The sequence below is a fragment of the Gymnoscopelus microlampas genome (genome assembly GCF_963454915.1).
Source record: "Gymnoscopelus microlampas genome assembly, chromosome: 22".
NCBI classification, from domain to species: Eukaryota; Metazoa; Chordata; class Actinopteri; order Myctophiformes; family Myctophidae; genus Gymnoscopelus; species Gymnoscopelus microlampas.
Window position 1 is genome coordinate 35,793,861 of NC_139959.1, and position 24,411 is coordinate 35,818,271.

At 43.6% G+C, this 24,411-nt stretch overlaps 1 protein-coding gene across 1 annotated transcript in view; it reads right to left on the reverse strand.

Moving 5' to 3' along the window:
- myo3a (myosin IIIA) overlaps positions 1 to 24,411 on the reverse strand; it is a gene marked incomplete at its 5' end in the record, with an annotated part of 41,050 nt that overhangs the window by 12,727 nt on the left and 3,912 nt on the right. The window contains 15 exons of the mRNA XM_084048179.1: positions 3,722 to 3,875; positions 3,981 to 5,595; positions 6,043 to 6,166; positions 6,623 to 6,709; positions 7,954 to 8,116; positions 8,928 to 9,039; positions 9,538 to 9,743; positions 10,147 to 10,224; positions 13,118 to 13,197; positions 13,926 to 14,055; positions 14,202 to 14,290; positions 14,938 to 15,091; positions 15,213 to 15,302; positions 17,538 to 17,694; positions 22,756 to 22,803. Coding sequence (XP_083904305.1) covers positions 3,722 to 3,875; positions 3,981 to 5,595; positions 6,043 to 6,166; positions 6,623 to 6,709; positions 7,954 to 8,116; positions 8,928 to 9,039; positions 9,538 to 9,743; positions 10,147 to 10,224; positions 13,118 to 13,197; positions 13,926 to 14,055; positions 14,202 to 14,290; positions 14,938 to 15,091; positions 15,213 to 15,302; positions 17,538 to 17,694; positions 22,756 to 22,803 — 3,287 coding nt within the window. The remainder of the gene's footprint in view (positions 1 to 3,721; positions 3,876 to 3,980; positions 5,596 to 6,042; positions 6,167 to 6,622; positions 6,710 to 7,953; positions 8,117 to 8,927; positions 9,040 to 9,537; positions 9,744 to 10,146; positions 10,225 to 13,117; positions 13,198 to 13,925; positions 14,056 to 14,201; positions 14,291 to 14,937; positions 15,092 to 15,212; positions 15,303 to 17,537; positions 17,695 to 22,755; positions 22,804 to 24,411) is intronic.

The window sequence follows — 24,411 nt, forward strand, 5'->3', positions numbered from 1 at the left end:
AAAAATCTTAAAATGACACAGATGCGTTCCCGGATTGAATGGGTTAACAGTATGAGTTACAATCCATCACATTTGTCACAAGCAATGTACTCCCAAGCCATGTTTCCCCCCTCGGGGGGGGGGGGGGGGCATGTCTAACGTTATTGCAATTATGAATACATTACAATGACCTTTGGTTCTTGCTGTTTATTAACCCATTCAAACCGGGTACGCATCTTTGTCATTTTCAGATTTCTTTGGGCAATTTATTTGGAGAAATCCTAGAACATTTGCGCAAATATTTGAATATATATATTTTTTAAAGCAAACATTTGTAACTCAAATCTTTGCCTCTTCGAATTCTACAAATGTCCTCTAAATCCTAACATTCTTTTTTTGTTGAAAAAACATGTGTTGCTATAATATCACTGGTTCTCAAAAATGAAATGTATTTCATTTCAAAACATGTTGTTCAAGGGACCCCCCAGAAGTTGTAACAGAGTTACAAATGTTCACTTAAAAAGAACAACAACTAATATTTGCAAAAACTTTCACAATTTTACAAAAATAGCAGATCTACAAGCTCATGCTTGTAGATCTGCTATTTTTGAATGGCCAAGAAATCTTAAAATGACACACAGACGCGTTCCCGGTCTTAAAGGGTTAATCACTGTTCATGCAAGCCATAAAAATACCGCAACGGCATCCATCACACGCAGAAAGCCATCGGGTGAAAGGAGGCAAAAGAAAGTTCGTAATATTATCAAACATGTCTATCTAAAGGTCATTTCTGTATTGCTCAAGGAAGTGAGGGGCAATTTCCATCGCCCGCCATATTAATTCCTGTTAAAATTTCCACGACAACCTGCATGTGAGACGTGATTAACATTTAACGACCTTTCCTGTGGAGAGAGCAGTGTGAACGACATTCTCCCCTCTTTCATTTTGCCGGTCACAAATTAACAAATTGAGACCTGAAGCCGATTCTACAAAATGTCTTCTAAATCCTAACAGTTTTCTGAAAAACGTATGTTTCTATATCAATGGTTCTCACACTTTTTCATGTCAAGGACCCCCAAAATGATACGTATTTGGCCACCGACCCCCATCTCAAAATATTTTGTTCCAGGGACCCCCAGATGCAAAGATTTGAGTAAAAAAAATCGCTTTAAAAATATAAATACATTAATTTGCACACATTTTCACGATTTTTCAAAAATAGCAGATATACAAGCTCATAGCGCGGCACCGAGTGCTTTTTTTTAATAGCCAAAGTGTAAAATAATGCTTTTTAGCTCAAATGAAAAAGTGACAAAGATGCGTTCCAGGTCTTAATGGGTTAAGCTTTTAATGCGACGTATTGTTGTCACGGAAATTTACGAGGACAGCTGTGCTCCATCACTGGAGAACCAGATCCAATATGGCTGTAAGAAAAACACAGTTAACAGCACGACGACGAGCCTGTGGAAATAGCAAGGCTAGTTAATTCTGACTCCACCTCAGGCAACATGATAAAGGGCATACTCTACTGTACATACATGGCCAGATGTACTGTATGTTAGATTACGTTCTACTGGGACCCGACCGTGTGTGCATTTGTGCATGTGACTGTGCCAGTGCTTTTGTCTGTGTGCGGTGGTGCCAGGCTTTGCGAGAGAAATAAGCAACCAGCAGGTCTATGAAAACAAGTCCAAAAGAAGCGACTATTATATGCTACATGAGCACTTTAAACCTATATGCAACGCGGCTATTTGAAAATAGATGATCTACAAGCTTGTGACACGTTGTGAGCTTGTAGATTTGCTATTTTCAAAAGAAAATCTTGGAAAAAACATTTTGAATATTTTTTTAAGCATTTTAAATACACAAATCTTGTATGGGGGTCCCTGGCACAAAATATTTGCAGATGGGGGCTCCGTGGACAAATACATGTTCATTTGGGGGTCCTTCAATTGAAAATGTTTGAGAAACACTGGTCTAAACAACATTAGGAATGAAGCCCAAATAAGCAACTACACTTTAGAAGCAAACCCCAAAAAACACAACCTGCAACTACAGTACCAACATTTACAAGCAACTTCACAGAAAAACAGGCCCAAAGTCGTGCATAATAACCGGACATGGCAACACTGGGTTCTGTTCTTAGTTGGATATTCCTTGTCAACAAAATGAAGTTTAAATTGAATTAATATGCGTAACAATCATTACACAAAAGTGTACCATTGATATACTGTAGTCTACACTAGGCCTAAATAAAACTCAAAAGGTCCAAGTCATCATGATGACAGCCAATGTAAAGCAATCCTGGCTGACATAGTCATTACATTAATTTGTCTAGGCACCTGTTAAACTTAATACTGAAATATAAATGTCAGCTGTCAGCTCCACTTGGCACATGAACGTGATGTTGAACTTCCACTCTGCTGTCTCCCACTCACAGCCAGCGTTGCCATGTCTGCTTATTATCAGCGACTTTGAGCTTGTTTTTCTGTAAAGTTGCTTGTAAATTATTGGTAGTTGCGGATTGCGTTTTTTGGGGATTGTTTCTAAAGTGTAGTTATTTGGGCTTGCATCCAATTTTTTTCATTATTGTTTAAACCATGTCAAGGACGCCCAAAATTAATGTATTTCTCCGTAGACCCTCATCTGAAAAAATGTTTGAAATATATTCCAAATATTTAACTTTTTCTTTTCAAGATCTCTTTGAAAATAGCCGATCTACAAGCTCACAACACGTCACACCGCGACGCTTTGTGAGCTTGTAGATCGGCTATTTTCAAATAGCCAAATGTATACAGGTTTAAACTTCTCATTTGGCCTATAAGTCACTCCTTTTGGGCTCGTTTTCATAGACCTGGCTGCTTATTTCTCTCACAAAATCTGTCAATAGTGCTCACAACCCGCCCAAAGCAATTACACATATCACCAGTGAAAATCAGATGAACTATAGATTCTACACAGCTGAGGGAATGTTTTGATGACGAATCGTATAATGACGAATTGCCTTCAGTTTTGGTACTTGACATCCGCAGGGGTTTCTGATACCATCAAGCGTCACAAGAAAAGAAAAGAGACCACAGCTGGACCAGGAATAATACTATTAATCATCTGCTACTCTGGGTTTACATCCTAAAATCTGTGCTTTTACTGCTTTAGTCACTGTATTTCATACACATAACAAGCAATAAGAGGATAAAAAACAGCTCCATAGCTTAAACAAAAAGGTGGCAGACCTCACACCTCAAAGTATTGGAGTGGCTAACACTGAGGACACTGTTTTGGGAAAACAGACTCATTGGTGCGAAGTGCAGCGTGTAAGGCTGTCACGATTCTGACATTTTACTTGACAGTTAGCTCCAATCGGAACCTCTCCCTCCTCTACTGTATATAGCTCCGAGATGAGGTTCCACGCAGCTCTGTGCCGTTTGAGCTGGACATTTTCTAAATATTTTCCACTATGCATGATTCTTACCCTTTTCCGCACATCGTATCCAAAAAGTTAAGGTTTTCTGCACTGCTCTCAGATGTTTTAACTTCTGGCGGAAAATAAAAATCTAACTGACGGGTTGAAACAAGTGTTTAAATCGCTTAAAATGCCAGCCTGTGGCCAGTCAACCCCCAACCGCATGCGCAGTACTGCATTGGGTAAACATGGCCAATAACCCATAACTGGGAAGAAATATAGTTACTGTTAGTTTAAAGTTATAGATAGATTTCAAAGTGCCAATTTCACTTATCTTACCTGACTGGTTAAAGGTGGGACTGACGGGAGCAAGGCCATTGACTGCAGTTCCTTTTACAAACATCCCATTGGTCTCAGGGTTTAGTTGATGAGCCAGGATGATGTCGTTGAGCTTCTGTTGAACGGCTATAAAGTCCTGAGAAGTCTTTGCAATCTGTGTGGAATGTAAAAAGAAGATAAAAGACAACAGTACAACAAACAACAACAGCAAAAGCAGGGATTAAATTGGTACTTAAAAAGGTGTTTTGAATGGCATTACTTCTTTGGAGAACGTGTCCACCTCTTCAGCTTCACTCTGAGCTCTGGTTTTGTTCGTCTTCAACTCCTTCCGGTCCTTATTGCCCCTGAACTTACTCTGGATCTTCGTTGCCGCTTGCTCTTGCTCCAACCTTTCCGCTTCGGCGTCCATCGTCTCATCTTTGCGCTCAATCACCACGTCGTCAAGGTCCAGGGGCTTCGCGTCATCTATCGTTTCCTCCTCCACAACACTTGCGACCGCGTCGACTGCTTCGTCCTCGTTATTTTTGGTTTCCGTTTCAGCGTTCACGTCGTCAGTGTCCGGGGGCTTCACGTTATCCGTTGCTTCCTCCTCCGCAACACTTGGAACCGCGTCGACTGCTTCTTCCTCAGTATTTGTCACTTCTCTTTCTGCTTTCACATCGTTGTCAGTGTCCGGAGGCTTCTCATCATCCATTTTTTCCTCCTCCGCCACACCTGGAACTGTGTCCACTGCTTCTTCCTCCTTATTTCCTGCTTCCTGAAGGACAGTGGCGGATTTTTCTTCGTCCCCGTCCCCCTCCTGGCCCTCGGCCGATTGCTCTGCCTGGAGCTCTGCCGCCGCTGGCTCCTCCTCTTCCTGTATAACCTGCTCCTCTATTGGAGGCTCGACCGCGGTGTCTTTGTTCTGCTTATTTCTCTTGGGGATCTTTCCTTCGTCCTCCAGGCGTTTCCGTTCCTTGTGGCCGCGGAAGTTACTCTGAAGGACCGTCGCTGCTTTTGCTTCGTCCGCATCGTCCACAGTCTCCCCGCTTGCAGGAACGTCTGGCGTTTCTTGAGGATCCTTCGCTGCTTCTTGTTCCGCTGTCTCCCCGCTGCACAGCTCCTCAGCCGGAACTTTGACCTCTGGTGCTTCTTCGTCTCCGGCGGGAGGACTCTTCTCTTTGTTTTTTCTGGCAGGGATCTTGCCCTCTTCCTCCAACCTCTTTCTCTCCTTGTGCCCCCGGAAGTTACTTTGCAGAACAGTGGCTGCCTTGCTTTCATCTTCTAAGTTGACCTCTTCCACCGCTCCTTCTCCGTTCTCTGCCCTGACGTTGTCGCCCTCTGCCACCGGAGCCTCTCCCACCGGAGCCTCTTCCACTGGAACCTCTCCCACCGGAGCCTCTTCATCCTCGATCTCCTTGATCTCCTCCGAATTGTCCTCATCGTCGGCCACCTGCGTGTGATCACTGTCGTCTCCCTGCGGCTCTTCTTCCAAAGTATTATCTTCCTCTTCTTCTTCCCCAGCCGCATCCTCTCCTCCTACGGCTACCGTCCCCTCCTCCATACCGGTAGGCTCTTGACCGCTCTCCTCGCCAGCCTCTGCTACGGTCTGTGGTACGTCTACCTGGGCCACCTGGACCACAGCAGCTTTTTCTTCGTCATCCTTGTTGCTCGCTCCGGTGTCCACCACGGCAGAGGCGCTTTCCTCTGCTCCACTCTTCTCCTCCGCTTCTTTTGATGGCGTTTCCACAGCAGAGGTGCTTTCCTGCACTCCACTTTTCTCCTCCGCTCCACTCTTGTCCTCTTCTCCACTCTTCTCCTCCGCTTCTCTTGACGCTGTGTCCACGACAGAGGCGCTGGCATCCGTCTCCTCCTTCTCCTGCTTTTTGGCTTCCCTAGAGTCAGAATTAGTAAATTAATGGGTCGAACTCTTTGTCTTGTGTCTGAATCACCATGCTAACTGGAACACTAACATGAGTCCTCTAATACAGGGGTTCCCAAACTTTTCAGGCCGCAACCCCCCAAAATAATCAATGAACTGGGGACTGGGGACCCCTACCCTACACTTGGAATTGTAGACATTGCATTTAGTTTGACTCGGTTCCACAGATAAATATTGTGGAACATAGTCGAACTACAAGCTCACCACAACGTCTCGCACAGGCGTTATGGTCTTGTAGATCGGCTATTTTCACAATGTTTGCCTCTTTCTCAGGTAATATTTGACAATTTGAATGAGAAGAGTAGCTACAGTACACCAACTATCTTTAGATATAGTGTGTTTATTATTAAAGTGAATATGTCTTTATTTCAATGTTTTATGAATTTGGGTTTTTGCGTACCGTTTTCTGTTGAAGCTCTTCCTTTCCCTTTGCCCTCTAAACTGAGACTGAATCTTGGTCGCAGCTTTATTCTTCTCATCCACCAGCTGCTTGTATTGCTGCCTAGCGAGGTAGCTTCGACAGACTTAAGAGGAACGACAGGAGGGAATAAAGCAATATGTTACTGTTATGGCGATATTGGACTGTCAAATATTGATCTATCATTTCATGATTGTATGTATATTGAGAGTCCATTTGCTCCACACCGACTGCTGTCAGAAGTGTCACTCCTTTCATAAGGAGACAGGGGCCAACACCCCACCGGATACCCCCCTAACCCTGGCCAGGGGGGTATTTGTGAATTTTGTGAACTCCTGCTTAGAAATTGTTTAGTATATGAAGTGACTGGAAGAGACATGTAAGGAGACATGCATGGCTGAAGCCTTGTGAGGGAAATATGCCATTGGCTTGCTTGATACTCTTCTAAATAAACTTGGACTTATATGCATTCATCTTCTTTATGGACACAATATCATTTTTCCATAACATTACTCAATAATCTGGGCTTCTCTGGTTACTGATACTAATATGTCGTCCATACCAGCCTGAAGTTGGATGATGATGGTATCGAGCTTTGCTTGGCTTTTGTCATCAGAAGTTTTCTTCCGAACCTTGTGTCCTCTGTAGGCTGATGGCAAAAACACAGGGAGTTGGCTTAGATAAAATATAAGCTTAATGTGTATTTGTAAACAGCATTCATAATAGGATGTCATTCTGCATTCCCCATGTGTTTGGAGGAATACTGTACAACAACGCTTGCCCCAAAATACGTCTAAATGTCTAAACCTAACCTTATTCCTAAATGTAACCTCAGTAAAACTATGGCCTAAACCTAACCTTATTCCTAAACTTAACCTCAGTAAAACTATGCCTAACCCAAACCTTATTCCTAAACTTAACCTCAGTAAAACTATGCCTAAACCTAACCTTATTCCTAATCTTAACCTCAGAAAAACTATGCCTAAACCTAACCTTATTCCTAAACGTAACCTCAGTAAAACTATGCCTAAACCTAACCTTATTCCTAAACGTAACCTCAGTAAAACTATGCCTAAACCTAACCTTATTCCTAATCTTAACCTCAGTAAAACTATGCCTAAACCTAACCATATTCCTAATCTTAACCTCAGTAAAACTATGTCTAAACCTAACCTTATTCCTAAACGTAACCTCAGTAAAACTATGTCTAAACCTAACCTTATTCCTAAACGTAACCTCAGTAAAACTATGCCTAAACCTAACCTTATTCCTAAACGTAACCTCAGTAAAACTATGCCTAAACCTAACCTTCCTAAATGTAACCTCAGTAAAACTATGCCTAAACCTAACCTTATTCCTAAACGTAACCTCAGTAAAACTATGCCTAAATTTAACCTTATTCATAATCTTAACCTCAGTAAAACTATGCTCTAAACCTAACCTTATTCCTAAACGTAACCTCAGTAAAACTATGCCTAAATTTAACCTTATTCCTAATCTTAACCTCAGTAAAACTATGCTCTAAACCTAACCTTATTCCTAACCTTAACCTCAGTAAAACTATGTCTAAACCTAACCTTATTCCTAAATGTAACCTCAGTAAAACTATGTCTAAACCTATCCTTATTCCTAAATGTAACCTCAGTAAAACTATGTCTAAACCTATCCTTATTCCTAAATGTAACCTCAGTAAAACTATGTCTAAACCTATCCTTATTCCTAAACGTAACCTCAGTAAAACTATGGCTAACCCTAACCTTATTCCTATCCTCAATCTCAGTTAAACAAATACAAGAATCGCTGGGGGCGAGTGGTCCGTGATTAAGAAATGGTGTCGAGTGTGTTTTTAGGGCGAGCGCTCCGTTACCGTTTGGACGGCATAATGTTACCGACCTGACTGCAACACAAGTGCGCTGTGTGCTCTCTCCTCCAGCAGCCGGCGGTAACGCTTGACCCCCAGCCAGCCGTGCACGTAGGCCTGGACCAGGACGATGCGGTCCGTGTTCCGTTTCACCATCAGATTCAGATGCTCTACGTGGTAATACTTCAGGAACACCTGAGGACCCGACCGCCACAGAGGAAACAATTTCACAACACCATTGTTTGAAATTCTCTCTAACATGGAGATGGTAAGGTATTTTAGGCAGCTATAGTGCAGGGGTCTTCGACGTTTTTTAGGCTAAGGACCCCTTAGATAAGAGAGATGAAACAGGGACTCCACTACACCCCCACTACATATTGTATACAATTATGTTGCAGATTAAACTTTTTAATAGATTTCAAATATAACTTCATAGACTTGTTTGACGGACGCTATCATCAGTGTTGGATTCATGTTAAAGTGTATTTTCAGACAGTTAACCACTCAAACCCTCATTACTTAGAAAAATTGTACTTGGTCTGCTCTTTTTTCCCCTACACCAAACCTCTTTGCCAAAAATAGCCGTGAGGCGTTGTGAGCTTGTAGATCGGCTATTTTCGGCAAATATTCCTCAGAAAATGAATTGTAGGATTCAAGTGGTTAAAGGAGGAGTTCACCCAAAAATGACTTATTTTCTATCAATTGCACACCCCATGAAGCCTTGAATTCATGGATTTATTTTTGTTTTTGTGGCATTCCTAAGCCAATAATTTGATGACCGGGTGTGTATCCGGTAGGAGACACAAATAATCTACTTTGTGTCTCCTACCGGATACATCACACAACATTTGGTGGCCCCCCTGTAGTAACTCTGAGGACCGCCTAGGGGTCCCGGACCCCCTGTTAAAAACCCCTGAGCTAAGTGAACAGAATCGATCAGCAGTCACTAATTGAGTGGAAAAATGAATGAACACATATTATTTGAGTGGATCGTAAAGGGACATACTTTAGTTTTCCCCATGGCCCAGTTTTCCAGCCTGGCCTTCTCCAGGATAGCACCACATGTCTCTGGGCTCACTGGTGGTTCTTCATGGGCCCGGAACGCCAAGATGTAGTACCTGTATGTGACGAAGTGGACGAAGATACAGAACTTTGAAATGGGATATAAGGTTTGTTTTAGTAGGAGTTTTGTCCCCCCCAGCCATTGCGGCATAAAACAAACTGCCTCCCTGATAGGATGTTTTTTGTGTATTCTGGCATGTATTGTCTTGGTGTTGTTATGTAGCGCTATATTGGATCACTCCAATATGATATATCCCTCCGCTGCTACGGCGGGATATATCATATTGGAGTGATCCAATCGCTCACATAACCGTGGTTACCTACGTAACCATCGTTATGTGCTATGTTGTTCTGTGTTATATGGTTATGTGTTTTTCTGTTGGAACAGACTGTGAGGAGGAATATCCTTGAGTGGACAATAAAGACAATTAATATTCTTTCTTTCTTTCTTTCTTTTTCTTTCTTTCTTTCTTTCTTTCTTTCATTCTTTTTCTTTCTTCCTTCCTTCCTTTCTTTGTATGTGACCTGACTATATCAGACACAGTGCTGCTGACCTCTTGATGAAGTTATTAATGGTGATGCGGTGAGAGAAGCCCTGCCGTCTGATCTTGGCCGTCTCCAGGACTCCGGTGTAGCGCAGCTGCACCAGGACCTTCTCTCGGTCAAACTTGTTGGCGTGTCGGTCGTTGTTGGGCTTGATGCAGCGCACAAACTGGGGCTGTCCTGCCACCATCTTGGACAGCAGGTCCATCAGAGAGTACTAACAGACAGACAAAGAAAATCACACTGTAGCAATACAATAACATATTTTCTTACATACCAGATTGATAGTGTTACTTTTTAAATCTGTTGTATCCCTGTTGGTATCTCTTTTTATGTGATAATCGACTTTTGTAAAATGTATATATTGTTTTGCTGTTTTTAGTATTTCTTTGTAATACACTGTGATACGTTATATCTTTTTTTTGTTTATGTATTTAAACGTCTTGGACCCCAGGAAGACTACAGCCTACGTAATTGGTGACGTTTGGAAATCCAGCTCAAACAGGATGATAGCCAGATGGAGAAGCGAAGTGAATGCTGAACAGGCACCTCCTTCTGCATTCGAGGCTAGCTACAAAATCTGAGTAAGTAACAGAGAACTAGCAATGAAAGACACTTACTCTGAAGTAGGAGGCTACTGTCTGTGTTCTCATGTTGGTGGTTGCTCTGGGGTGTGAGGAGGACTCTCCAGGATCACCCTGGTGAACAAACAAACACTTACACTAGTCATAAAACATTAGAAACATTCGTTACATTGGACTCTTATGGGGATAGTATCCTATATTAAAACTTGCTAATGGGAGGGTGGGCAGCCATAAACAAACTATGACAACCTAAACAAATCACGGCCACGTCACAATCACAACATTACCATAAACAAACCATGAGTCAGCTCCATATATGGGCACAAAAGGGGGCATGCCCATATATGTGCATATACTGATGACATCAGGAATCTTCATAAACGGGCATGCAAGGGACACAGACAGACAAGTACAACAGGTACTCTGACAAAGCCCCCGACACTATGACTCAGACATATTGGTCGGATCGGCGGTGTGACGTAGGTGTGAGGGCCGCCTGACGGAACCTCTAGTGTGTGTGTGTGTGTGTGTGTGTGTGTGTGTGTGTGTGTGTACACACATGCATAGACATGTATATGGAAGCCTATATAATTCTACAATCTGGGGAATTATTATAATTATTATTATAACATTATTAAACTATGGCCAATCGGCCATCTGGGAAAAGAGCATGAGAGGTCTCAATAGCACAAAAATATACATTTCCCACCAAAATTTGCTTATGTAGGGTTTTTTTTGGTGGGGGAAAACTCACAAAAATGTACTCCTTTCTCATTGCCAGTAAACGAATATGCCTTTCTGTTTTGTTCATCACAATGTGTGCTTTTCAGAGGCAAGCAATTACACAATAACAACTATCCAAACCGATGACAATAATTGTTTTGGGCTCGCTAATTATGAACATTATGAAATGAGAATGGGTTGGGATATAATTATTACGCAATTATGGTTGTCTACATGATGGTTAAAGTGCATGGTTAAAATGATTGTGATGCCATAAAACCACTTTTGCTGGGGAACCCCCCCCCCAAGGACCCCTGGGGGTCCAAGGACCACCAATGTGCTATTATAGGTAGCTAAAATCTAAAATGACACAAAGGCTTTCCCGGATTGAATGGGTCAAATCACCATCATTGTTGCTGTGTCATGAACAGGCACGACAAGCAAGGTTTTTTTCACAGGGCTGAGCATTAATTTCCGAGTAGGCTGTAAAAGAGATGTTATGAAAAGGCATAAATGAAAAGAGCGGGCCAAATCAAGAGGATAATTGCAACTTGTTCAGATTACATCACTTCAAATACTGTAGCCTCAACAAATTCATTATTACTTAAGATCTGTGACATGTATGAAATACTGGTAGAGCAAATTATAATTAATTATGCAAATGTATGCTAATGTTGGTCATACAGTAGCTAATATTAATCTTGACATTGGATACAGTCATTGCATACAGTTGCTGTAAGGTGGATGTCCGAAACCATTCCTTTTTTTATTATTTAAAAAACATTTTAAAATAGTGAAAATAGCCAAGCTCACAACACCTTTATTGCGAGGCGTTGTGAGCTTGTAGATCTGCTATTTTCACTGCTTTTATGTGACACTGTTGTATGATGAAGTAGTGTGTTCACATTCAAAATTTGAAATTTGGGGACACAAGCGACGATAATAAATATATGGCATAACAAACATTTGCAAACTACATAGTACAGCGCAGAGCAAATATAGTGAACATCACTAAAAGCAACTAACAGCTACACATACAGTAGGCCTACAGTTTAATCCAACAGAGTGACTTCTTCAGAAGAAATCCTTTGATGGGCTTAATTTCTCAGGCAACATTCAAAACATATGCAGATTAATGCTAATAGATTCATGAACTCGTCAAAAAATAAAAAATCAGCTTGTGTCTATTGTCAATTGCTTTTAGGGGAACAAATTGCCTGAAGTCATACACGTGGCATCCCAGTGGGACTGTGTGCTGTGTGGCAATTTAGCTAAAACACAGCGGTCTCACACACTTAGGTTTAAAGAAAGAGACGTATTAATCTTGACAACTAGGAGAAACATATGTCGGGTTAACATCTTATGTTGATCGCAAAACATGATGGAGATTTAAAGGACGACTTCACTCGTTTTCTACCTATCTTCGTATAATTTGGTCCTCACTACTGCTCATGATAAAATGGTACCATTTTTGTCTACTAGGTCTGTGCCATTTCACATTTCAGAAACCCGCCTACCAGCGACATCATTGATGGGAAATCCAAGCTAATAGAAATCTGATAGAATTGACCTCATGTCTTAATGGGTTAAACACAAACCATACAGGTATGCATAGCTAATACCACATACTGTATATTCAAACACAAAGCACTGAGAACAATAGAATAGAATATACTGTCTCCTTTACCTCAGTGAGTGACAGAGAACTGTATAAAGGAAGCCCTCCCAACTTTGGGGTTAATGAGCGAGAGAGAGAAAGAAAGGATGAATACGGAAATGTTAAAAAAATATATACAGTACTGTATGTAGAGCTTGAATGGTCAATAACGGAGGACTGAGGGATATTTCACTTTCAAACATGTTTGTGGTCATTTTAACATCTACTCAGGCTTTTGTGTGCACCCTAGACAGCTTTTAAGTTGCTTGATTCAGTATTTAGATAAATGAAAAAAGTAATAAAAAAAGACGGCCCCTGCGTGCATTAGAAGGCCGATATCGGTCACCAGAAGCAAGGACATGTGCTTTCAATGAATCTATCATGGTTAAAATGGAGTTTGAAGTTACAATGGGTTTGTATAGGAAGGGGGCGTGTCTGGTTAAATTAATCAAATATCTAAATACTGAATCAAGCAACTTGATGTCTGGGGTGCTCACAAAAGCCTGAGTAGACGTTAAAATGACCCCAAACATTGTTTGAAAGTGAAATATCCCTTTAAAAGAGACAGATAGAGAAACCAGTAGCATGCTTGTAAAAGGCAAACCTGTAGAAGAGTGTTAACATTACCTTGGTGATGTTGATGGTGCGTGTAGGGTTCGAGTGGCGCAGGGTGTTTACACCTTTGCCCTTGGTGTGGGCAAGGTTGCCTGTGAAAGAAACACAGAGAGGATCATGTATAACTCATACACCAATCCTAAAAATAAACAAAATGGAGACACAAAGCTGGAGGCAAATCTGTGACTGGTAGTTGGAGAAAATAAATAGTAACACTTATAATAGCTTTTCAGTGTATGATCTAATGCAGTGTCTCAACCAGTGGTCCTTGAGGGGGTTCCAGGTGGTCCCCAGCTAAATGATGGAGAGTTGGTAACCAAATGGACACTTATAAATGAAACCAAATGGTCCCGTAAGGGTCCATTTGGTTTCATTTTAGGCTCTCAAGAGTTAAATTATTGTTAAACATCTGCATTACTTCATCAAAGTGTTGTTATTGTGATCAACGTTTGCCTGTTATCTCTCCTATGGTACCAACATCAACAGCATGGCATTTTGGACAAAATCGATAGAAAACGATAACACAATATTATAAGTCTTGGGTCTGAGAGTCTAAATCTCATCAAAAGGTGGTCCGTGGCTCAAATGCCGTATAAATAATGGACCTTGATATGAAAAGGGTTGAAAACCACTGATCTAATGCATTAACCTAGATCTTGTAGATCTGCTATTTTCGGTTAATGTTCCCTTCAGAATAGGGATGCTATAGGGTTCAAGTGGTTCATGTCTCCTATGACACAGACGATTTTGTGGCCCCCCCTGTAGTAACTCTGAGGACCCCTTTTGAAGACCCCCGCTCTGAGGAAAAGGAGCACCGTACCTGTTTTGGTGAGAGGATGGGTGACCAGCTTCTGAATGAGGGTGTTTTCTGATGACCTCAGCAGGAGAACAATGTCAGCTGGCAGGGTGTCTCTATTCTTGGCCAGGAAGCCTGCAGCGTTGTAAATCACCTGAGAGTAGTTCAAAGTACAAATATTTCTGTACAGCAAATTCCCAATTAGGGCAATTAGCGGATTAATAACGCATAAACACACCACTATGTTAAACCACGATTCATAATTTTCGCCACCGCTATGCCCTATAGCCTTGTATTTACCTTCCCAGCATAGTGTTGAATGCCGAAACCAAGATCTACCCTCTTTGGTCTCCAGAAATGTTTGGTCTTGAGGTTATCTTCAAACTTGTCTATGGAAAGAAAAGTGCTCATGAGTGAACAATCTTAACATAAAACATTGTACATGCTATTATAAATGCTGAATGAGGACCATCGTGTTTTCGAAAATTACCTCTTCCATGCTACGTCAAAAACCTAGTCACATTCTAACTGGCTCCAGCGATTGGATAGTCCTTCTGGTTCCTTTTGCCAGTTCGGAACTGGGAAAGACTGCTTTCAGCTTTGGTGCACCTGAGTCTTGGAACCTCTTGCAACAAGAGCTTAAACTGAATACACTAATACTCTATTGGCCATTTTAGGAATTTATATAATAACCGTGCATTACCTGTATGCAACTGTTTTAACTGATTGCTGTCAACATGCAACTGTTTTAACTGATTACTGTCAACATGCAACTGTTTTAACTGATTGCTGTCAACATGCAACTGTTTTAACTGTTTGTTGTCAACATGCCACTGTTTTAACTGTTTGTTGTCAACATGCAACTGTTTTAACTGTTTGTTGTCAACATTATTGTTTTTCTTGTTGTTCTTATGTTATTTATATGTGTGTGTAACCTCGGCATTATTGTAAATGAGGGACTCCCTCAATGATCTCTCGGAGAATCTTAAATAAAGGCTGAATAAAGGTTTAGGTGAATTAATCAATCACGACTTGCCTACGAGTGTCAGGTCAGTGGCCTGTGGGAAGCGACTCTCCTCATCCAGGAGGGCGAGCATCCCCATGGGCTTCTGTAGGAACATGTCCAGCAGGGGGCGGTTGTCCTCGTACTCGATCATGCGAGCGTCCACCTCCTCGTTGAGGTACTCCTCCTGAAGGGCATAGAAGACATGTGACCGTTTAGTAGTACTTGTACGCGCAGGCTGTACTTAGTTGTTAGTACTGTAGTGCTAGTGATTGCAAGGGAGGGGGCTTTGCTTGGAGTAGAGCTACTGCCACCAGGAAGCAGCTGACAGCTTTGCTCTTTAAACTGAAGTGTCTCTCATAATTATCTAGGAGGGGGTACATCCAGTCTCTATAATCCTTTTAACGAGACCAGATGAAACACATGAGTGCAGAATTTGTTCACATCTGAGAATATATCAGAGCACAAATTCCTCAAATTCATGTAAGTACGAAAACAAATTTGGTTTGTAATTAGCGACAGCTGGGTCTGTGCGGCAGTGGCTCAGGGGTAGAGCGGCCGGTAAAGTGGTCGGATGTTTGATCCCGGGCTCCTCCAGAGTTAGTGTCGAAGTGTCCTTGAGCAAGACGCTGAACCCCTAATTGCTCCCGATGAGCAGTTCGGTGCCTTGCATGGTTTCCTCCACCATCGGTGTGTATGAATGTGTGTGTGAATGGGTGAATGTAATGCACAATCTATGTAAAGCGCTTTGGATAAAAGCGCTATATATAAATGCACCATTTACCCTTTGGGAGATACAGATATGTTACTGCTGCTATATTGAATGAATGAATGAGAACCATGGAAGCCTTTTGTAATGCAAACATTGAATAATGTCAGTTGTGGAAAAATAATGGCATTCAGGGTGGTATACTGCCCCCCCCCCCCCCCCCCCCCCCGTCACGTGGTTATTGTCTCATAACTGCCTTGCTGCCAGTGCATTAACCCTCCCCCTTCTATCCCCCTCCTCCCTTCATATATATCTTGGCTGGAGGGCGCACAATGGGCTCCATACTGTTCTTTATGATGAGCAATAACCCTGATCTCATGGGGTTGACTGACTCTGAATGCTCATACGATGAGTCAGCAAAATTAAGTAAGTACATGCACACGATCACATTAACCCATTAAGACCTGAGGCCCATTCTACAAAATATGTCCTCTAAATCCTAACAGTTTCCTGAAAAAAACCTATGTTGCTATAGGTTAAACAAAATTTGTGCAAATCTTTAAAAATATATATCTTTTAAAGCGAACATTTGTAACTCAAATCTTTGCTTCTGGGGGGTCCCTGGAACAAAATATTTTGAGATGAGGCTCCGCGGCCAAATACATATCATTTTGGGGGTCCTTGGCATGAAAAGGTTTGAGATCACTGATATTATAGCAACATACGTTTTTTCAAAAAACTTTAGAAGACATTTTGTAGAATTGGCCTCAGGTCTTAATGGGTTAATAATACAGAAAAACATTTCAATACAGGGAAGAGATTGACATTATTGACTGACATTTACAGACTCACATTATTCTATTCATGAGCAGATTTTGCAGAACACATTTTTGTTCAGTGACAGTTTGGTCTGCAGAGCCAAGCTGTAATATATTATTATTATTTCCATTTCACACGGTTGACTTGGATTATTACTTGGGGGTCATTTGATGGATATGAAAACACTTTGCACATCACAAGCCCCTCCAGGCACTGACTGCATACATTGCTAGCGTCAGGACAAACTATATTTCTGGGCCTAGTGCCAACAGCGCCCCAGAGTGAGATTAGCTCCTGTACTAACCGTCTCCGATTCCTAATTGACCCTGGTTGGGGATGATTTATGGCGCCGCTCCACGGGGGAGACCAAATCATTTAACATGAGCAAACTGTTCTGAGTCCTTAGGGGGGCAAAACACCCCCACGAGAGCCTATAAGAGGGGAATGGCGTGCCGTGGCGTGTACACACCCCAATCTGCCGCAAATAAAGACGCCGACATTATTCACCCTCCTGAACCATAAGGTTACAGACAATCAGTGGTGGAAAAAGTACTCAATTTGTTTTACTTAAAAGATACAAGTAAAAGTATCAATAGGCCTAATGCAATGCAGAACCACTCTGTTACAAGTAAAAGTCCGGTAATCAAGATTTGCTTGAGTAAAAGTACAAAAGTAATGGCATCAAAATATACTTAAAGTACCAAAAAGAAAAGTACACATTATGCAGAATGTCCACAAGGTATCATATTATGTATAAAATGTATTAAAAGCTTTTGAAAATAGCATATCTACAAGCTCACAACGCTTGCAGATCTGCTATTTTCAAATAGCCAAAGTTTAAATAGGGCTGAAGTGGTTAATGTATGTTTTGTAATAATAATCAAAATCTTCAAAGTAACTAGTAACTCAATGTTCAAAGAATTGTAGTGGAGTAAAAAGTACAATATTTGTCTCTGAGATGTAGTGGAGTAGAAGTAAAAGTATTGAACATTGGAAATACTCCAGTAAAGTACAAGTACCACAACATTGTACTTAAGTACAGTACTTGAGTACTTAGTTACTTTCCACCACTGGCTGAGGGTGTGACCAGTATATTGTACTGTACCTGCTCCCATGCAAATATGTGTTGATTGAAGTAGAACTGGATCTGCTCGTTGGCTATGTTGATGCAGAGCTGCTCAAAGGAGTTCTTCTTGAAGTTCTCAAACCCAAAGATGTCCAGGATGCCAATGTTCAGCTCCTTGTCTTCCTTGTTGTCCTCTCTGGTGGAGGAGAGAGAGGAGAAGGAGTACAAACATTAAAGTAACAGGAGAAGATATATAGATATTGATCCTCATAATAATGACTCGACAAGGTTAAATGTCATCGAAGCCCTTTGAGACCAACATAAGTCACATGAATGAGTACAGGTTTTACAGGACTGTGTGTGTTATGGCTGTTCAGAGTGCCTTGAAATAAGTGAGCAGGCCGGGCTTTGGTGCCTTGTAGTTGTTTGCAGTTGTTTGCAAAATAGTCGGAGAGTAAAATTTAAGCGACGGGTTGAAACGAGAGTTATGCATATAACTAAGGTTCTACGAATTCCGGATGACCGCCAGAGGCAGTGTTTTCAACACCTGGATATTCATCGCGCGCTCGCGCATAGGTCGAATATTAATACCAACAAAGTCACTCGTGACCTGTGTACACGCACGCCACCTATATAGGTGCGGTGGACACAGCGATCATCCGCTTGAAATCTTTTCGTCGAGAATGAGATTCCGAGTGACAGTCAACTCTGGCGGTCATCCGGAATTCGTAGAACCTTAGTTATATGCATAACTCTCGTTCTACTTCATTCCTTCTGACCGCCAGAGGCAGTGTTTTCAACACCTGGATGACTAATACCAACATAGTCACGAGGAATCTGCGCTTACCGAGCTCGGTTTGCAGATAGAAAGAACAGACAACAGCACAGCCGTCGCTGCGAGACGGCCAGGTTGACACTGTATATATACATATATATATATACTAGAGGTCCGGGCGGCCTACGGCCGCCCGAAACCCCTAGCCGCGCACGGGGCGCGTGTATATATGGGATGAACATTTGGGAAAAAAAAAAAAAAAAAAAAGAAGTTGTAATGTAAAAGTAAAGAAATTGAGAAAAAAATTGGGAAGAAATAATATTTTTTATGTTTCAGGGGGTCCGCGGACCCCCTGGTGGTCCGCGCCAAAGTCGTCGGATGAAAATCTCCAAACGGTAAAAAAAAAAAAAAAAAAAAAAAAAAAAAAAAAAATCATGCAGGTTCTTGCTTGTTTCTGGCGTGGCATCCCAACCTGGCATCCCAATGCCGGCGATGTGTACTTCCGGGTTGCATAATGATGACATCACTGTCGAATCCTTTGCTGTCATGAACCTAGCCTGGTGTGTTGACCAGTAATGATGACATCACTGGCTAATCCTTTGGTGTCATGAACCTAGCCTGGTGTGTGGAGCAGAGCAGAGCAACGTGCTCTTGTTGTTTTGGGGATTTTCAATGGCGGGCCGTCGTGTTGTGTTGGCCTCGGTGGTACGCACGGTAAGCGGTAGGAAGCTGCTTCCACTTCCGTTGTGTCCGACATTTGGTGAGTAGAATTAATTATGTTGCGAGGTGGGAACGGTGTAGTGAGGCATGCCAGGTGCCCTACGCGAAACGTAAATTCAGGCCGCCCGCCGTGGCGACAGTGTTGGCGACATGTGGTGTGACGGTGTTGTGTTTAGTCGATAACAGAGCTGTGGGGTGTGGACACCGAGGGCACGGAAGTTGCTCGCCATTTATATAGTTAGATATATATATACATTATATATATAGGAGCGGACAAAAACCCATGACAGATGAAGCCCATTCGGCTGCATCTCCTGGCCTGCTCTAAGCCTGTATCACTGAGGGAGAGGCTCTGGCAACATCCCCGGTCAAAAAATGCCTTGGGGGAAACCTAGAGGCCCGCTGAAGACGTACATCTGCCTGAACACAGCAATGAAAGTCTCCATTGAGCCAAGGCACAGCTGTGCCCTTCACAGACAAATACAACCAAACTCCAGCCATCACAGCTATGTCCTGCCACAGAGCCCGGACGGGACCCAATAGGCAGGTACTAGAATGCAGTTGCTCCACAGCAAACTAACAAATCAATAGGCTAGCTGCCGTGACAGGCAGAAAGCCTCTGAGGACGTAAGGGGGGGGGTCTGCCATATGGTAAACCCAAAACCATCGGAATCACACTTTAACAGTCTCTGGCAATGGCCAGGGCATGAAGCGCACAGTTTACACTCACTGGCGTGCAACGCCCTGGTGTACGATGTACGAAAATCCAGTAATGTTCGGACAATAGTTTTGAGTTTCAGTGGTCAATGACGCAGCCGAAGGTTAGGAGTGAGGATGCCACATGCACCTCCCCCCCCAAACTGTGACCAGAGATCTTGTCTCCGTGGAGAGGCCAAGGCACTTCATTGAGAAGCTGCAGTAGGCCAGAGCATCTTGCCCTAACGGACTGGTCTGTCCCGGAAGGGAGACCTACAGTCAACAATGCGTCATGCCCCCTAGGCTAACGGTACTACCGCTCTGCCATACCTATGCACGTGATCCGAACTGCTATCGGATCCAAGAGGCTTCCAGTGGGAAACATGTCCGCAGCCTGGACTGTACACCCAGCAAGCGCATTGCTATGAAATTTGCAAGATGAGGCAAGGCCCACAGAAGGAGCTTCCAAGCCTCCTGCAGAGACTGACTGGGTCAAGCGCCCCAGAAGACAGACTGTTGACATATTGTGTTATTGAACACGGCATAAACATCCCGAGGGCCAGGTGCACCGCATGCAGGTCCAGTGCATCAACGACACTGGCTGGAGACCCTCACCATTCTGTTGCAGTTTTGGGGTTCGAGGCCCAAGCCACAAATATATATATATGAGTAAATCAAGTAGATCAAGCAGAAGCCTTCCAATTGAACTGAACTGCCTGTTCACTGTGCACAATGCTGCAAGGCCTGTTGGGTAGCAGCCCAAACGTCTGGCCTGGAATGACAGGCAGAGTGTGAAGTGTCTCACTGCCCCTCCATGAGAGTGGGGCCTGTTGGAATGGTCCACACTCCTTTCTTTTTTTTTTTTTTTTTTACCACATTTGTACACACGTGAAATTCATCCGCTGTATTTATTTACCCATCCTAGAACTACTAGGAGCAGTGAGCAGCCATTCAACGGCGCTCAGGGGGCAATTAGGGGCTCAGATAGGGACACACATCGACCCATTGCTGGCCTGGCATCGCACCCGGGACATCCAGAGGCTCTGGCTCCCCATGCGGGCCACTAACCACTCAGTTATGGCCACCCCTTAGAAAAGCCACACGTGGCACTGACATTATGCAAGTAGACAGTCTGCTGATTCCCTAATCACGCAAGCAAACGCCTAGAGTGATAGGCGCTGTATAGGCGCTGTATAGGCGCTGTGTCTGCGCATCAACACTCGCATGCCGGAGGGCCAGGGCGAGGTAGTTAAGGGAATGTCCAATACATCCCATTCCAGCTGCTGTGGCATGGCTCTAGGTAGCAGACCAGAGACTAACACTGTGGCCATAAGCAACAGTCATCAATAGCTTCATCTAGTGACACCATCAGAGAAGCAATGTTTACAGTTTAGGCATTTAGCAGGCGCTCTTAATCCGGATCGACTTACAGTAAGGTAATGTACGTAAAGTAAGCAATGTTGGCATCAACCACTAGCCTTAGGTCTAGGCCTTATTGGGCTGTACTCCCCATGGCTGGCCAATCAGCCAAACATTCACAGCCATAGCCTGTGTCAGGCACCATAGTCAGGACATGACTGGCGCAAGTAATGGACCTTCTCTTCTGGGACCAGAGGGGACCAGCAATTGTTGCAATAATCCATGGGCAACAGCAACAGAGTGAGACACTCAATACTACTGATGACGTAGCCGTAGCGAAAGCAAGAATCATTCAGGCTACAGTGTCAAGGACACAGTATGATAGTCAAGAAGTGGCGAAGCGCAACACTTCAATCGCCATATAGCATTATTTAAGACTATTGCACTACCAAGCACATAGTATTATCTGGATAGCAGCAGAGCGACATACACTCAAGCAATGATATCAAGTATTCACAGTATACTGCATATGTTGAATAGCAGTAGTGAGTACCAGGTACACACAGTATTAGTGGGCAACAGCAGAAGAGCGAGATACAGTCAGTGCTATTGATAACGTAGCCATAGCAAAAGAGCGAGAATCGTTCAAGCTACAGCGTCAAGTACCTATGTACTTGTTAATGCATTCCGTTGCCTTGGAGCCCCGGAAGAATAGCTGCTGGCTGTCCTTTAGCCGCAGCTAATGGGGTTCCACTGCCAATAAACAAAGCTTATTGATTATCAGTACACAGCGTACAATGTTACTAATATGTAACGTCGTCGTAGCAAGGAGCGAGAACCACTCAAGCCACAGTGTCATGTCATGTGTGTGTCAAATACACACAGTATGATAACCAAGTGATGGCAAAGCGAGACACACTTGAACCATACTAGTATTATAATTCCATTTTACTGCCAAGCCCGAAACAGTATAATCCGAATAGCAGCAGCTATGATACGCACTCAAACTGTGAGGTTAAGCACACACAGTGGCAGTATTGGCATATCCCTGTTATATCACAGGCAAAATATGCTGCTTAAGTCAGTACTGAGCAGCGTTTACTACTTAACATGTGTTAAAGCGCTCAGTTGAGTTGGGACCTGTATGCACACACCTGTCCGGTAGTGTGTTATTCTCTGGGCATAGCACCAAGTACATGTAGTAATAGGTACACAGTATATCGTCCAATAACGACCGAGTGAAGCACACTCTGGATGCTCTTTATTAGCTGCAGCAATCAAGCTAACAAGCACCACATGTCTGGTAGATAGAATGTCTGCGTTAGAGTGAGAACCACTCTCAGCCAAAACATTCACAGAAGAGGGCTCATACAGTGGTGTAAAGTAACTAAGTACATGTACTCAGTACTGTAGTTAAGTACAATTTCGAGGTATTTGTACTTTGATGGAGTCCAGTTCTCCGCCACTGCGCCCATTAACGCTTTGGTCGTCCCTTCGAGGCGAAAGAACACCTCCTATGAGACACATTAACCAGTCAATCTGGCTCCACCGCCGTCATGTCGTCGAGGGGAGAGCACCTCCTATGAGACATTAATCAGGCAATCAGGTTCTGCCGCGGTCTCTCAAAGTGGGAGTCCAAGGCTGCAATTCGTCCTCATGTTGATCAGCAACATCGACAGTATCATGGCCATAGTTCCCATCTCTGACCTGGAGTGGATGCGCTGGGGGCACAGCATCGGTGCGGGGAGCCCCAGGCTGCAGGTTGAGAAGAAGGGCCTCAATCTGAGCAAACTCAGAGGTCAATGTAAAGCAAAGCAAAGTTTGTTGTTTACCCAGGGTGTTGGACTAAGTGCGAAACTTATTTACAGCCAGACCCTGCATGGAAGCCTTGCTCAAGGGCTATTCAGCGGTGATTCATGATTGATGTGATGAATTGGGGAATCGAACTAGGGACCTTCCGGTATCAAGGCCGCCCCTCTAACCACTAGGCCACCGCTGCCTGTGTCCACTTTGCGGGACAACGGACTCCTGACGTCTCCTCTTGACGCCTGAGGTCCTAGTACATGGGCGCTGGCGCTTAGAAAGACCCCTTACAGGGCTCAAGACTGGCATTCCTGAGGGAGGCAGTGTGTATATCTGCCTGTCTCTCACATATCCTATGATTTGTGTGCATGGGGATCTCACCTTAACAAGCTCAGTGCTCAATGAGTCTTCTTTTTTTTTCCCAGCGACAAGCAGCAGTGGATGGGAAACACTCACAATGCTGACGCTACGTTGCGGTGGTCCGCACGTGGTTGTAAAGCGGCAGAATGGGATACACTCTCAACGCTAATACTTTACCCTCCTTTCGTCCAGCGACAAGCAGTAGCCGAGTGGGAAACACTCACAATGCTGACGCCATGTTGCGGTGGTCCGCACGTGGTTGTAAAGCGGCAGAATGGGATACACTCTGAACGCTAATACTTTCCCCTTCTTTCGTCCAGCGACAAGCAGTAGCGGAATGGGAAACACTCCTAATGCTGACGCTATGTTGCGGTGGTCCGCACATGGTTCCTCAAAGCGGCAGAATGGGATACACTCTCAGCGCTAATACTCTCCATTTCTTTCGTCCAGCGACAAGCAATAGTTCAGCGAGACACACTCAATGCTTACGCTATTTGGCGGTGGTCCGCCCGCCATGGCTTCGGCAGAGGGAGATGCACATTCCATTATATATTTTCTCTTTCAGAAAAACATGTTATCCAGCCCTGTAAACACAGCCCAATACATGCACTCACCGTCGCCAATGTACAGCCATGGCTCCAAGCTATCCGTGTCAGGACAAACAACAACAGTGCAGCGGGCTAAAGCTCACGCTGCTATTGTTGTTAGCTTCAGTGCTAGCAAGCTAGCTCCATTCACCGCTGCAGGGCTGCTCCTACATGCGTCCTTTCTTTTCCTTTGCGGTTCTTTCCGATGCCCCTATGAACGGGGTAATCCAATGTATAAAGCAGACTACGCAGTCTCTGGAGGACGAACTAATCCGTAGCCCCAACCGTGTCGGTTGCGAGACTCCATGCATAGCTGCAGTTGATCGACCTACGCCTCTTGGAGGCGAAAAGATGAAAGAGAATGATCGCTGTGTCCACCGCACCTATATAGGTGGCGTGCGTGTACACAGGTCACGAGTGACTTTGTTGGTATTAATATTCGACCTATGCGCGAGCGCGCGATGAATATCCAGGTGTTGAAAACACTGCCTCTGGCGGTCAGAAGGAATGAAGTAGAACAAACGTTTAAATGGCTTATCTAGTCAGCCTGTGCCATGTTTTTCCATTCAACCCGGAAGAACCACCGGCAGCAGGTGCCTATACTGCTCCCGAT